This window comes from Tauraco erythrolophus, chromosome 6 (assembly GCF_009769465.1).
Source record: "Tauraco erythrolophus isolate bTauEry1 chromosome 6, bTauEry1.pri, whole genome shotgun sequence".
NCBI classification, from domain to species: domain Eukaryota; kingdom Metazoa; phylum Chordata; class Aves; order Musophagiformes; family Musophagidae; genus Tauraco; species Tauraco erythrolophus.
Window position 1 is genome coordinate 19,093,747 of NC_141470.1, and position 15,526 is coordinate 19,109,272.

At 38.7% G+C, this 15,526-nt stretch overlaps 1 protein-coding gene across 4 annotated transcripts in view; it reads left to right on the forward strand.

The window, feature by feature from the left end:
* ANO5 (anoctamin 5) overlaps positions 1-15,526 on the forward strand; it is a 62,744-nt gene that overhangs the window by 8,531 nt on the left and 38,687 nt on the right. For 2 of the 4 annotated variants that reach the window (XM_086612700.1, XM_086612701.1), the window contains exons 2-4: positions 3,752-3,796; positions 6,480-6,550; positions 12,589-12,636. In XM_086612700.1, coding sequence (XP_086468826.1) covers positions 3,752-3,796; positions 6,480-6,550; positions 12,589-12,636 — 164 coding nt within the window. The remainder of the gene's footprint in view (positions 1-3,751; positions 3,797-6,479; positions 6,551-12,588; positions 12,637-15,526) is intronic. The other 2 variants (XM_086612702.1, XM_086612703.1) reach the window with 2 other exon arrangements.

The window sequence follows — 15,526 nt, forward strand, 5'->3', positions numbered from 1 at the left end:
CTATACGTGAATTCAGTCTGGTTTTTGGTGTTTGTTTCTAAGGGAATCGTGAAGTTATTTTCAAATTTTTCCAATAAATTTTCTTGGATTTACTGAGAATTTAATGTTTTCATTGTTAAGGAATAGTTCTAAATTTTTAGAAGCAGCTCTGAGTGTGCATAAACCACCACTTCAAGTGTAATTTTGATTCAGCAGTGCAGTTATTACTCTTCAGATGATGCCAGGAATGAAGTAATAACACTTATTTTACTTGTTCAGGAGCCAGCGTACTGGGTGGGTCCTCAGTTCCCCATGGCAACTCAGTCGTTCAACTCTGGGAGGATATGGTCAATATACACATAAATTTAGTTAATAAGTCATTTTAAAGCCATGTTTTTCGTAGATACGGAAGCACTTACAATAGTCATTGTGAAGCTTACTTGGAATGAGTGACCTTATTTCAGAGAGATCCTTGTTAAGTATGCATTTTTGTTAGTGACTCAGTGCTCTATCAAAGATGGAGATCGGTCAGAGTAGATCCCACTACAGCAGGAATGCCACGGTGATCTTTTGGGAGCAAAGGGCATGGTACTATAAATAGTGCATTAGCTTTAGTGACAAACAATCATGTTTTAAATTGAACTATCTTTTCTGTCAGGCAGGCCAGGTTATTGAATAATGGCAGGGCTTTGTTAAGATGGTAACTTCAAGACATCTAGGAATAAAATTTTCTTTCATTGCTTGGTAAGAATGAATATTAGGAAGTTTCTTCATAGTGCAGAGTAGCTACCTCATAACAACTGCGATGTAAGTTTGGGGTTGGTTTTTTGTTTGGTTTGGTTTTGGGGTTTGTTTTGGTTTGGGTTTTTTTGTTCATTTTATCCAGACCATCAAAAATTTTCTCTAGGGATATGTATGTGTGTAAACTGATACACTGTTTACATCAGACATATGCAGGGCAGTGTGACAGATCTGAAAGTTGTTGACTGAAAGAGATGTGTCATGGAAATAAATGGAAGCAGTATTTTGGAAACAGTGCTGAACGTAATAGCAGTACCAGTAGTAATACTGTCTTACTGCTGCTAAACAGTGAACAGTTTGACAGCACCTGCCTGAGAATCCTGGCTCTGACTGTGCCTTTGGAATAGCTCTGTCAGAGGTCTTAGGTGTGCAAGTGCAGATGATTTTCTAGTTTTAATAGCAAAATGAAAATTTTGATTCCCTAAAACTGTCTATTCAGCTGCCACTTGGGTTTAGAAGCACCAAACATGTTAACATAAAAATGTTAATGGATAGAAGGACATCTACCAGGAGCTCTACTTGGTGCAGATGAATCAGAGTGATAGAAGTTGAAAGAAAGGAGAACTTAATTGCCTTCTCTTGCTCTGTTTTCGGACACAGAGTTGCTCTGAACTTTGCCAGACTGCAGCATCTACACACCAGCTGCTCTATGCCCAGCTCTACCTTGACTGCAGCATCATCAGCCAAACGTTTTTTGTCCCCTCTGCCAGCAGACCCCAACTTACCTAAGGATGCTGGAGTGGCATAGATCATCATCTTCCAGGGAAATTGCTGGTTAGGTGCTCTGAAAGATGCTAGAGCATCCTGGGCTGTGGCTGTACTTGTAATTAAAAAAGCCAAGGATTTTTCATTGGCCTGGAGGACAAGTAGCACAGTCCAGCCATGTCCATATGGCTAAATTCCCTTCTTCCCCAAGCAAGACAGTCTTCTCCAAAGACCAGAACTTGGCCTGTAGTCTCCTCTGGGGTGTATTTCTGCTCTGTCGGGGAGAGTGCTAGAAGCCGAAAACCATTCCACAAAATGCACTAATAATAAAGTCAATTGAGCAGTCCTGTGGTTGAGCCTGTGTTCTGGACCTTTTATTTTCCTAGTCGAGGCACAGCTCTTGTGACCAGGACATGGCCTGTGATGGGTTGTACTTCTCCCAGAGAAAGTGCAGCTCATTTTTGGTGCGGAGGGATACATCGCTAGTCTTTACGGCATCATTGAGCTGTGCTGCATACCTCCCCCCAGCTATTAGAAAACAGGGGCCATGGGAGACCTTGATTTACAACAGCATCCTTACTTTTTTGCGGCAGTGCTGAGTATGCTTATTTGTGTTTTATTTCTAAATTAAATTAAACAGCACTTGTCAAAATAAACATAATTTGTTTTGAGCTGCTTGTTTTCTTGCAAGTGACTTTCATTTTATAAAGCCTGTATTACCATTGTAGTCGTCAAAGAGAATTTTCCACTTTTGGTCACACTGTCATATAAAGGGTAAGTAGATCGTGCGTGTGGTCTCCCATTCATTTATCTGATTTTAAATCCGTGATGGCCAGTCACACTCGGATAGCTTGTGTGCCAGTTCTGTAAATTGCAGCTACAGTAGTGTCTTTGAAAAACCATGAACACGTTGGTGTCTAGACCACTAAGAGTTTTTGTCTTTCATCATGGAATGAATAGGAAGGTTTTAAGGTTTTTTGATTTCTGAAATACTAATCATATTAAGCCACTTCTTTTAACCAGTAGGTCCAGATCTGGAATTAAATTCGTTTTCTTTTTTTTCCTGAAACATTGGTTTTGCCATGTAGAAAAAGAAAGGGATTCAGGCACTGGGAACAAATTAAACTATTGTAGAATGACTAATCTTTTCATTACACAAGAAGCCATTTTTCATGCTTGTTACAGAAATCATGATATTGCACTAATAAGAGTACCTTTTTTTGGGGGGTAAACTAGTTATATTTTTTAAGAGGCAAAATCAGTCTTGATTATGTTCTCCAGACTTCAGTTCAGGATGTTGATTTCTGTGAGCTGTTTTGGATTACTGTTGATCTGATCATCCAGGTCTGTAATTGAAAAAGAAACGGTCTGTAATTCTTAGGGATGGCATACTGAAAGTTTATAAGTAGGTTGCCCTGTGGTAGGGTGTGGTTTTGGACAGCATATGTTAATACTGCAAAATTACAGGCCATGTGAAGCTCACTTATTTCCAATAATGTGCAAACTCCCAAGACACGCGTGTTTAAAGAGTTGCAAACAGCTGCGTGCAGAACTATAAGGCTGTTGGAGATGACAGTTATGTTGGGAAAGAGGGATTTCTTTCAGATGGTACATGTGCCTGCCCATGAAAGGCCAATGATTTGAGTAAATATTAAAATTATATATGTTTGAAACAATTTTAGTGGGTTCTGATAGTCGTAGAGTGGTTCTGGGATTGATTTTGAACAAAAAAATTGGCAAGAAGTGATTGCAATTTGTACAAACGAATTTTGTATTGAAGGGACACTTAGGTTTAGTACATGTCCTCATTCGTTCGTGGTGTGCAGATGTTTTTAGATCCTTTTACATACAGTGGAGTATGTAGTGTTGAAGAACGAGGCCATTCCCTTAAATATGATGGTTTTATCAGGATATCATTGTTTTACTCTATCTTTAGATATGAAGCTCTAATTTTTTGAAGAATTTTTAAGGCGTTTTCTTGGCCAGCAGAAACTATTATTGTCCCCCTTGCTACTGATACTGGAAAGTGGCATCCTTGTTTGTGTTGCTGTATAAGGTGCTTGGACAAAAAAGGTGAATGTTGATGTTTCAAGAGGAACCCGCTCCATGCTTTCTGGCTAGGCCAGAGTCTCTTGTTTCCAGGGCTTGCTCTTTTGTTTGCATATAGTGGCCGTATTGTAAAGGTTAGAGGAGAATTATTAAATAGGTTCATGTTGAAGGTGGATTTTACTTGTGGTTCTTACTGAAATGTTTTTTCCTTTTAAAGATGACATTGTGATTCTCACCAAGCTCAAGCCATCGCGGTCAGAAGGTATTGTACTAACCGGCGTTACGCCTTCCTGCCTTTTGTGTGTGTCCTCCATCCTTTTTTTTGTCTACTGAGAGCCTCTTGGAAATCAGACTGAACTTTATATGAGTCACCGATACCACATATGAGCCAAGCTTTTTGCAATGTGATTTACAAGTCAATTTTTAGCTGTCTGTGGGCAGCTCTCTTGGTTAAGAACTAATTGCGCATCTCCATTCCTCATGCTTGTTGCAGTTCTAGGTTGCAGCTCCTTTATACCTTCCCACATGACTTGGACATGCATTTCTTATACTGCTTAGGAACCTGTTTATTTGTTTTTCAAGGAGTGAATGTATGAAGTATGTTGTACTTCTCAGTTAATGTATGTTTCGCATTCTCTTTTTGCCGTCTCGTGTGCTGCACTAGCATTGTACAGTTTTATTCCCCATGATCAGAGATACCAAGAGCATTTCCTTTCACAAGCTGCACAGGTAATCAGCTACGGTACTGGGACAGCATTTAAAATTTAGAACTCTGAGTCATGCTTGTTCCTGAGGTTAAACCTTCACAATGACAGAAAGAATAATCCAGAAAAAACAAACACCAAAGCTGCCTACAACATTGCAGGCAATGGAATCAGTTCAAGGCCTCTCAGCATCATGAGCAAATTGAACGTCACTGCTCCAGGGACAAGATTCCAGGCTGTGCTCCTGCCACGGAGGGTTGTGTGACCAAACATTTGGGCTTTCTGCTCTTGGGCTCACTACCTTCAGCCAAAGCTGCAGCAGCCACTTGCTTCCTGGGGCTGTGGGCTGAGCAGACAGCAGAGCGTGGTGATGGTGGTGATCCCTTCTGTGACCAGGCAGCGGTCTGCTGGCCTGGGCAGCTGCTGAGTTTGCATATGCTTAAAGCATCCCTGTAGGGAGGTAGACCCTCTGCTTAGGAATATTCTTCCAGAAGCAGTTTCTCAAGTAAGTTAATTTGAATATTTTGATAGTTTTTTGAGTAAAGACTTCTGTGTTCTTATTATATTACTCTCCTGTTATGTGCTATTTGTTTCTTGTACATGTTGAAGGCTTGTGCTGTGCTGGCAGATGAAGTGATTTAAGTTCTGTGCTGAAGCAGTTCCTGTAAACCTTTCCTGTGTTTGGTGGTCTGTTTTATAGCATAGTCTCTGTAGCATTTAAGATATATTTGGGTAGGTATAATGATCCTAATTATTTACTTCCACACTAACTTTTTAGAGATGACTTCACACTGGTCTCTCAACTTTTATCAGCATATGAAAATATCTTTCTACAGATGCATAAATAAAAGTCATTCAAATTATATCAACTATTACAGATTTTGCAGGCGTATTTGCTTTAGCAAAGTAGCATGCAACAACTTTGAATGTTTAAGCATTCAGAAACTTCATTATGTGTTATATACCATTATATACTATTGCCCAGTGCCTCATCACATCATATGTACAGTTATAACTTAGAGACCATTTTCTGTAAGTGAACTTAAACACAGCTTGAGAGCATTTTGTTTCATCTAATTTTATTTTCTTTTGTCTAAATAGCTTATTATAGACTTTAGAAAAACCAGTGTATATCCTACCTGGATGCAATTTTGACATCAAATATTTCCAGGTTACCAAAAAAAAAAAAAAAAATAGGTTGCGTAGTTGTCTGGAGGTTGTCCAGTCTAAGCTGTGCTAGTCAGTAGGTCCAGTCTAAGATATACTCATCAATATTTCCTTGCTGTTCAATGAAGGAAGGAATATGATGAACTTTTTTAGATGCCTGCTCTACATTGTGACAGGCTGTTTTGAAAACTACTTATCCTTTTCCGTTGGTGCTAGAGTTATTTAGATGTCTGATTTAGGAGAGAGATGATTGTTTACAAAAACTTCTTGGAGCAGGAGCCTCGCTTATGGGCTCTGAATTATCTCCATAGGGAATTGTTGACAGAGTAGGTTCAGAGTGGCAAACCCAGCAAATGTCTCAGTATGGTTTAGAGATCTGAAGACATTCAATGCAATTTTTCCCTATAATGTTAACATTTAAGTAACAGTGTCCTTGGTGGGCTATATCTGCAGGGAAGTCATGTCAGAGTTCAATACTGTTGTTAAAATGAATGTGGGTTGTTGGGTGTTGTTTGTGGTTTTCTTTTTTAAAAAACAACAAGAAGCTTGGTAATTTAAATTAATATTACTGTTCTCGATCCTGTCATCATATCTCCATTATGTGGGCATCTGTACTCTTGAGGTTATGCAGTATTAATCCCTTAGCAACAAAAAAATAATTCAATTTCTAGCAAGCAACCTCAGAGATAATTGAATGTTGATAACTGATGCAGCAAAGCTCCAAATATGAGACTCTCGTAGACAGTCACCTATCAGCCATTTGCAACATGAAGGGATTTTACCTCATCGAAAACGTGATGCTGACAGATTTTTGTTTGTCACATTTAAGGATGTGTTTCTGTGACTGCAAGGTTACAACCCGGTAGTACAGACTGAGTATATTGTGCCTCGCTGTGTTTTTCCCCTCCAAAGAACTGTTCTTGAAGGTTTTATGTGGCTGAGTATTATTTTCCAGCTTTTGCTTTTGCTTGTTTATAGTTCCATGTCTTCAAGGTTCACTTCATTTTCAGATACAGTGATTATTTTTAAAATAAGAAACGTATTTATGTGAATCTTTTTTTCAATGTTTCTTAGGGGAGGAATGCAATGGACCTTTATGTGAAACTATTTCAACTGCAGGATCAGAAGTGCCAAGCAGCTCTGAGGTAAGGTCCAATACAGATGATCTTAACATACAACTGGTAGGAAGAAAGAGAAACAGTTGCTGCACAACAGAGAATTAGTTTTAAAAATAATATTTATTTAAGATTGTATACAATATCAGTATTGTAACACTAATACTGACTGAGTCTTGTAAGACACAAGTGTTAGTGTTACAACACAGTAATAGTAGAAAAGAGTATGGGCTTAACAGCGTTTCCAATGTCCATCTTGAAATGAGAATCACATGATCATTTAATGTTTTGGCAATTGGAAAAACATGCTTCTGCACAAACCCAACACTTCTTTTTATGCTGCGAATTGTGTTGCTGGCTTGATAGGGAAATCAAGGCACTCTTGTGTTCCTCTGTTCTGGGAACTTTTTGGCAGTGCCAAGATCTATGAGAAAGCAAATGAAGATTTGGATTGTAAGAATACCTCTTCCTTATGATGTGTACCATCCAATTAGCATCATCAGCTGTTCATTTTTTCACAGTACCGCATTGCTTGATATGTACAGTACATAATAGCCTAAATAGATAGTGGTGTGTGGTTACTATTCAATTAAGAAACAGATAAACAAAGAATATTGAAAATACGTGTTCTTGAAATTGGTATTTTATTTTAATTACTATTGTCTGATTTCTTTATCATGGTTATTATGTGCTTAGAGGAAGACAAGAAAAGTTTTAGACAGGAAAAGAAATAGTTGCTCTGTCGAACTAGAGTCTCATAGTGGCCATGAGCACTCATCAGCAATGTCTGTTGAACTGAGTATTGGACAACTCTAGCTGTTCTGCTGAACTTCTTAAGAGTAAAACATGTCACCTACCTCTAAGAGGCAAATTTCAAGATCATCCTGTGCAGGCAGAACTCAGAAGTCTTTACTAGGTGACACAGATCTTTATCTTGCTAGTATATGCAACTATATCATCTAAATGTTTTCGTAAAGCTACCAGTTCCATCTTAAAAATGGAGGGTATGTTTACCTTGCTACTTTCTCAATCTATTGTAAGAGTTGTATTGATCATTTTCTCCTGGAAAATTTTCAGTGAACAAGCCTTATCAAATACTTCACTAAACCCTGGGCAGATATGATCTCAAATCATAGTGTGTGAATCATCATACCATGATAAGCATCAGAGTCTGAAGCTGATTCTGAGTTCTTTTTGAGTGTGTCTGAGTAGATGGACATGACTTATTTAATCAAAGCCTGAAAGAATTCACTTCATGACTTAGGATGTAAGAAGAGGCAGGAAACATGGGAGAAAGGGTGTAGTGCAGGTGTCATATATATGTAGAGACGTGGGATTTGACTCTTGTTTGGAGAGTGAAAGATTCATGATGAGGTAGAAAAGGATGTTTTGGACTTAGCAGTTTCTTGTCTGAGAGGTAGTCTCCTTATGAAAAATATATCTGGTTACCCTGTCAAAAATCTCTCCTTGGTAACTTCATGCTGTCTTTTCTCTTGTTTTCTACTTACACATATTCCTTACATAATTATTTTTCTTTATTATTTGTTCTTAAATATCACAAAGTGTTGTCATGTTAACAATATTAGTCTGTAGCTGACTTGATGCCTCTGGGTTTTTTGTTTTGTTGTTTTCCTCTCTCCCTCTAAGAAGAGATGGCTTATTTGACTTCAGATACTTATTTCTCCAGATCAGCCCGTTATCTGATGCTTGCTTACATTTAAGTTAGTATTTGGCTGTGCTTTGTATTATCCTCCCTCCTGTCCCCGATGCAGTTTCATTTATCTGATTTTTACTTTCTATATATTAGCCAGACATGAAGTTACAGAGTTACTCTTAATCTTCTAGCCCAGTTTCACACTCTTATCAGCCATGACAGGCTTAGTTCTTGATGATTAATGTTTTAGATATTCAGGTTAAGTCTGTCCTTAAAGTTTTTCCATCCATTTGTTCCATCAGTAAGGCAACCCTGATTTATTTTTTTTTCCCATACGATACTAATCCTTTATCTTCGTGTGTTGTCACGTCAGTTTTCTTCTCTAAAAGCTGGAAGAATTTCTTTTCCCTCGGTTCTTCACCAGGCTGCCTTCTGTCATCCTGGATGCATTCCCCTAGGAACTGAGCAGGGTCATCTATCCCAACATGAAAGATAAGCCATGGTTTCTCCTCTTTTCACTAAGACCATTTTGAGCTCAGGTCAACATGCTTTGTTCTTGTTTTGGCAGATAGAGATAGCGCATTTCTCTATTTTAAAATTTCACTCTGGTGATAGGTTGGTAATTTTCTTGTTGCTTAACCATGTACTTAACTTTGTTCTTGCAATTGGAAAATATGATCACTTGGAAGTCTTAAAACAATTTAACTCAGGTAATTTTAAAACAGAGATCAAATTCGTTTATAAAATGACCATTGGGAAGGAGTTAAATGAATTTACATTCAGGTCATAACTTCATTATGCTTGGGCTGTCTTTTCTTTTGGAAGAGAAGAAACGTAATTTACGCTAACAATATGCTTCTGCTCAGCAGTAGGGAGAAAAAGCTACAGCCTTACTCTTGATTTAGCAAGAGGGGCAGGGGGGAAGAATCTAGATCCAAGTATGGAGAGCAGAAAACAGTACCTATCCATGATTCAGTGGCATTTTTTTATCCTTTGTAATTTGTAAAGGAATATGTGGTTTGTACATAAGGAATGATGCAAGTAAAACAAAAAAGGAGGTGAAAAACAGTCCGTGGTGAAGCGTGCCGACATATATACAAAAGTCTGATGAAGTCCAGGGCTCAAAAAGCAATTGAGTCTCCAATCAATGGTGCATTTGGTCATTCCTCATGGTTTTGCATTTGTGCTCTAATCCACTGCTTCTTCCCTATTTTACCCTGTTTTTTTTCTCTTTTTTTTTACCTCCTTCTTGTTGAGTCTCCTTATTTTTCTTCTCCTTTTAATCTCCCACAAGGACAAAAGAAACAGGGTCACTTGGAGTTCAACAGCTTTTCATGTTACAAGTCTCATAGCATGCACCATTTCCAGATGCTTTGTCATGCAGGGAGGCAAGATGTTTTCAGCAAACAGCAGATTGGAGGGTTAAAAAAAAAAAACAGGATATGCTAGGGATATTTTCAAATAGATGCTGCAATGGGTCTGCTTCAAATTATGCCATTGTTAAATCAGTAATTCACAGACGGCCAAAGTAAGAGTGCAAAGTAAATTAAAATGTTTGGTTTGTATATATGTGGACCCTGAGTTTCTCACCCTCAAGAAGCAGATGGCTGCGCTACTCTCTGAGTAAAGCTTCAGGATTGTGCCCTATTCTAGCTGTGAGAAGGTAGGAATTAATTTTGCAGAGTTATATATGAAATTTCACCTTTCCTGTTAATTTCACACCACTGAAATGCTCACTAGAAATTTCTGTTAATTAGGATTTTCCATATTATAACTCGATGATGAGAAAATCTGAGAACAAGCTGTCTGTATTTAAGCCAGGTTAGCAAGAGTAAATTGACAGAGCTCCATCCGATGTGTTAAAGCAATGCATTTTACCAAAATTAGGGATATGACACACATTATTTTTTTTGAGAGCAGTAGGTGCTACAGATATTCTGAATTAATTGATTTTTTTTTCTGAAGAAATACCATCATAGTGTACATTATTTTTCATGCTTGTTCATTTTTCAGTTCAGACCAATGAGTTTTCAAGTAGTGAGAAACACAAAATACTATCATTAATACGAGAGTGGATTCCGAAGCACGAAAGACCAGCCCAACACTGCTGCCACCACTGCCAACCTTCTTTATTCTTTGTTTTCATCTCAACAAAGTTGGACTGTTTGAGTGTTTCTGAAAGCCCTGGTTGGTTCTTGTTTTGGGGGTCATGCATTATCAAGATCAAAGCCTCATTGTGCTGTACGTAAACTTTGAGGTATAATGAAAAAGTGGTGTCTCTCTGCAAGTGTCCTCGCACTTTGAACGTGCAGGACAAGGTTTGTTGGCTATCAGCAATTTTTACAATACTTAGCCCCCATGACTTGAGCTAACTAATTTCAGGCAATGGTATTGAGAGCAGGGTAAGTTCCCTAGATTAAGAGGAAAGCATTTCTCAAAATGCATGGGAATGCACCAAGGGTTTTTATCAGCTGGATTCTGCCAGCTGTGTGTCTTCATCCCACAGTTTAGTGTTTCACTAAATGTATTAAAATTTTGTCTGAGGGTGAAGCAGTGTGGGCAGCATATGGGGACCAGTGGATGACTAAAACGTGTATTTACGTTTAATAGTGGAGGAGGTGGGAAGCTGTGGCTGGGAGGAGTACAGGATGGAGAATGGAAAAAAAGCAGATGCAAGGGGGCCAGCTTGGATGGGGTAGGCAGGTGTCCAATGGAGAGGTCAGGAGCCATAGGGCAGCAGTGAAAAGCAAGGCTGCCCTTTCATGGATGTCCAGTTTGTACAGTACTTTACATGGCAGATATTTTCAGTGTATAATTGAAGAAAAACTTTCTGCTTCAATGTCTCGGTCTTTAGTTCTCTACAGATAGTGCAGGTTTTTCCAGTAGCATCAATGACGTGAGGATTAGACTGCTAAACCCGGTTCAGACTATCTTAGGATAAGAGCACAGTGCAGCTATTTATATTTGTTTCTCATGTGTGTTCCTTGTCAAAAAACAGATCGATCTTTCTGTGTTTATGTGACTGAGTTCTGAGAAGGACATTTTTGTCTTATTTAGATAAGCAAATACTCAGAGATGGCATCATGAAGAAAGAATGTAAAGATGTGTGTATGTATTACTTGCAAGGAACAAAAATAGCATGTTTGTTTCACAAAATTACAGAAATGGACCTGTCTGATTTCTCTCAAGTAAAATTGTAATAAAAGTGAAAAATACTCATTTCTAATTTCAAAAACCATAGACAGTACTTTATGAAAAAATTGGATTTTGGAAATGCACTTTTTGAAATGATACAACCCCAAACGAATAAATGATGATACCATAATGAAATGAAGTTCGTATTCTGCTTCTGTTGAAAGTTAATTTAATTCCGTAGAGAACTGTCGTATTTTCATAATGCATTCGCACTATTTGGTTGTGCTGTTTAAACCTGTCTGTGATTTGTTTTTAGAAGCAAAACAAAAGAATCAGTGTGAGACATTACTGACTAACAGAGTTAGATATTGCGAAACAGCTTGGGTATTGCAAACCGTTTTTCATTCGAGTGGCGAAGCCTGACTCAAAATCCCTTGCTCTTGCAATCACACAGCTGTGGGCCAGGACCCCAGATAGCTTATGGACATGTCTTTATGGGATAGCTGTGCTCCACAGAGTCCTCTGCTGTTGGTGTTCCTGTCATCCCTGTGTGGAGTCTGGCCAGAGGACGTTTCAGCACCCTTCACGCCCACATACAGGAAAATATTGAGCACCTAGATCTTGTACAGTTAAAATCAGGGTAGGGTCTTGCCAGGCATGGATCAGAACTGGAAGCTGGGAAGCCCTCACTAGTCTCATTAGGCATAAAAGCTTCAATTACTGATACTGATTTGCTTGTCTATGCTGAGATTAATGATTTGTCTCCTTGCATTTGTATTCCTTCAGTTCACATGGTGTAATTTCGGTTTGTATTGAAAAAAAGGCCAAGTAAGGGGTGTCATGTTTGTTCTGATTGCAAATGCAGGCGTCTATGCTATGCACGTTTTCTGTCTTTGGTATTAAAATAACAAAAAGTACTGTGAAAGTTGTTCTTTATCAGCTTGTAAATGGAAATCTGTGCCAAGTTGTTTATTTTTTGTAATGGAAATGCTGAGGAATACTGTATAAATTTTAATACAAGTTATTAATATTTAAAAATCAATCTGGGCCATGCAAAAGTCAGTGGCATAGACTAGAGACCCACCTCATCAGAGGAAGTACAGGTTTGTACAGGTTTGTTTGAACTTTGACTCTCTAGGCTGAAAAATCCAACTCTCACTCAGAATAGCATTTCAGCAACCAGAAGCTGCACTGTTTCTTCTGAAATAGCCTTTTAATTTAAAGCATCCTTTGCATCATCGCTAACAACATTATGTTTTTCCCATGATGCCACTGGCAGGGTCTAAACAGCACTGAGACTACTTTACTCATCCCTGAACATCAAGTGGTAAGCAGTAAGCAATATTCATGCTTCCTTGCATGAATTTGTGTGGCGTCCTCTATTACTGTATGCCAAAAAGTCCCTCACCAGAAAATTTTCCAGTTTCCAGGAAGCCATCCTTCCAAAAAGAATTGTTTTTCTAACGTATAAAAATGAATGTGGTTTTTGAGTTTATTCCTAGTGATGGCTTAAACGATAAACTCAAGCAAATCAAAAGGATAATAGACAAAATTGAGAAGTTAAGCATTGGTGGAGTAAACTGGAAAGTTTGCTTTTTTCTCATTGTTTTGGTTTGGTGGGATATAGGATATGTTCTGACTATGGTGTTATTAACAAATGTGGGTTTCTTTTTCATCATAATCGTCTGGAGGGCTCTCTGAGTCAGCATGATACTTTAAAAAGTTTTAAACAGAAAGAAGCGAACTCTGACATCATTTGAAACGTGTTGCCTTTTTTTTTTCTTATTGTAGTAAGTTATAAGGAAAGGCTCAAAATATCCTCTAATTGAAATTCACAGACAAGATAATCGTATTAATTGTCAGATATATCAGAAAACTTATAATATCCATTATTCTTTAATGGAGAAAAAAATTATGAATACTCATTTAAGATGACTGAAGAAGTACATGCTGAGGTATATTAGAACTGTCTGCTTGCTTACATTGGGCTCTGGTGTCTTACATTAACACATACGCTCTCGTAGCATATTTTTTTATTTTTCTTTGTTCTATTCTCGTTTAATGTGTTCTTTTATCCAGAGAGGCTTTTCTTGCGCGTTTAAATTTTGGTGCCAACATCCTGGTGTCTTAAACTGCTTTGAAATGCATGATCTCAAGCTTTCAGACTTCAACGTGGTTCAAAATTGAAACACAAGTGTGGTGAAGGTGCAAAAAGCAGCTTGCCCATTTAAGCCACAAGGAATACGTGGGGTTTTGTGTTTCTTTGAATGGGAAAGGTTATGGTTTGGTATGTAACTTTGTAGCCTGCATGAAGCTTAACTGGAAATCGGGATGTGCGGTGTTACGAGTGGTGTTAATACACTCCTTTGAAGTGGGTAAGCTCTTCAGGTGTGTGGATTCCTCTGAGGAAGAATACTGAAGAGAACTTCATGCGAAGGGGATCTCTGGTATAACGGGAGCTGAGTTTACTGTGCATAGATGAGGAATTTGCCATCCTGATTTTGAGTAGAGCACCTATGTATTTGCATATGTTGTGGAAATGCATTTCCAGGAGTTTTTTGCTTTTTGAAATAAATTTTATCGAACAGTTGTGTATATAGCAGCACTTAAATCAGCATATTTTTACTGTAGCTGTAAGCGTGTTTAATTCAGGGAAAAGGGAGGGGTATATAAATATTCTGTGTGAACTGGGGATTTAAGTGAGGGTATTAATTTTGGTTTTAAGCCATTGAATGTTTCCTGCCCTTTCAGTTATGGAGGCTTTTCTTGTATTTTGGTTCAGCTTTCAAATCCTTATATTTTTGTCTGTTTCTGTATTCTGAAAATCTTTCTGCAGTGGATTGTTAATTCATACATTAACTAATTGCTTTGTAATATAGTTATTTTGTTTTTTACACTGTGATAAAAATTAATTTGTCTGTATGATTATCAAAGGTATACAGTAAATAAATATTTGGTTTGTGAACTGTATCTTGTAAGCAAGCAAAATGTTGCAAATCAATTTAATTTTGTAATTCCATGCAGATTTCTTTTCTGGTAATTGAGGACTATGATAATGTAACTCATTACATAATGTAAATGTAATGTAGGACTATGATATTGTGCTGATGGGGGTCATGTTATTAACGTAACTTTTCCGCATACCTGTTACTCAAAGCCAGAGATTCTCCACTGTGCTGTAACTAATGAAGCTGATGTATTGGGTTCCTCTGTCTCAGATTAGTGTTGGTTACGGCTTTGTTACTGAAATTACTGCTCTAAACCACCTTCCCGCTCTAAAATGCAAAAAGTAGAAGGCAAAGGCTGCTGAGGTCTGAACCTGCTGTCGCAGCTCTGTGAGGCTGTGAACCTTGAACTTGTGAAACCTTGAGCTCCAAGGAATGGAATTTGAGAAGGGCATTTCCGAGTGTAGGCCCCTAAGAAACTTGCCGTTTTCTCACTGAATATTAATCTGGAAAGTATTGCTCTAAGCCAAGTTCCTCTGTCTTTGAAGTACGGACATGGAGAGGGCTAGGATATGTAGTAGCAAGGTGTATTGGGAGGAAGCTCCGTTGCCTACAAGGAGAGGGCTGTGCTAAGCAGCCCGTAAGGAGATAAATTTCCTGTTAGCTGAATGACCAGAAATAGAAATCCCTGTGAACCCTGCAAAGATATACAGGATTAAATCATTCAGGCCTGATATAATCTGCAAAATATGTTTGCTTTTAAGGTGCTGTGCTATTGTTAGACCACCGAGGGCTAGCTGACGGCATTGACCGAGGGCAGCTGTCAGTGTGCTTCGGTGAGCGAGCAGGGCTGCGGGAACGTTCACCACGGTCTCTGTCCCTCAGCTTCCATTCAAAGCCGTTTCTCTGAAGTGCTTTTCAGTGTTTAGTGGTCAGTGCCACATCCAGCAGCTCGCTTTCCCCTCTCCTGTTGGCGGTCACTGCCGTGTTTGCTTTGGCCCTGGGGAAGCGTATCTGAGCCACCTGTGGCAGCAAGGTGGCCAAGGGCTGCTCATCAAGTATTCAGCAGCAACAGACAGTTTTGATGGATTCAAGTATAGCGTGCGACCACCAGCCAGCATTTAACGCTTTAGCCAAACCGGTTTGGGCAGAGCTGAACGCAGGGTGTTACAGCCTAATGTGTCCTGAGCTGCGCTTGGCTTATTTCCATAATGACATCTTGGTCTTTCCTGTAGCCTGTCCTGTTTGAGTCAGGATTTCCTACTGCAGGGC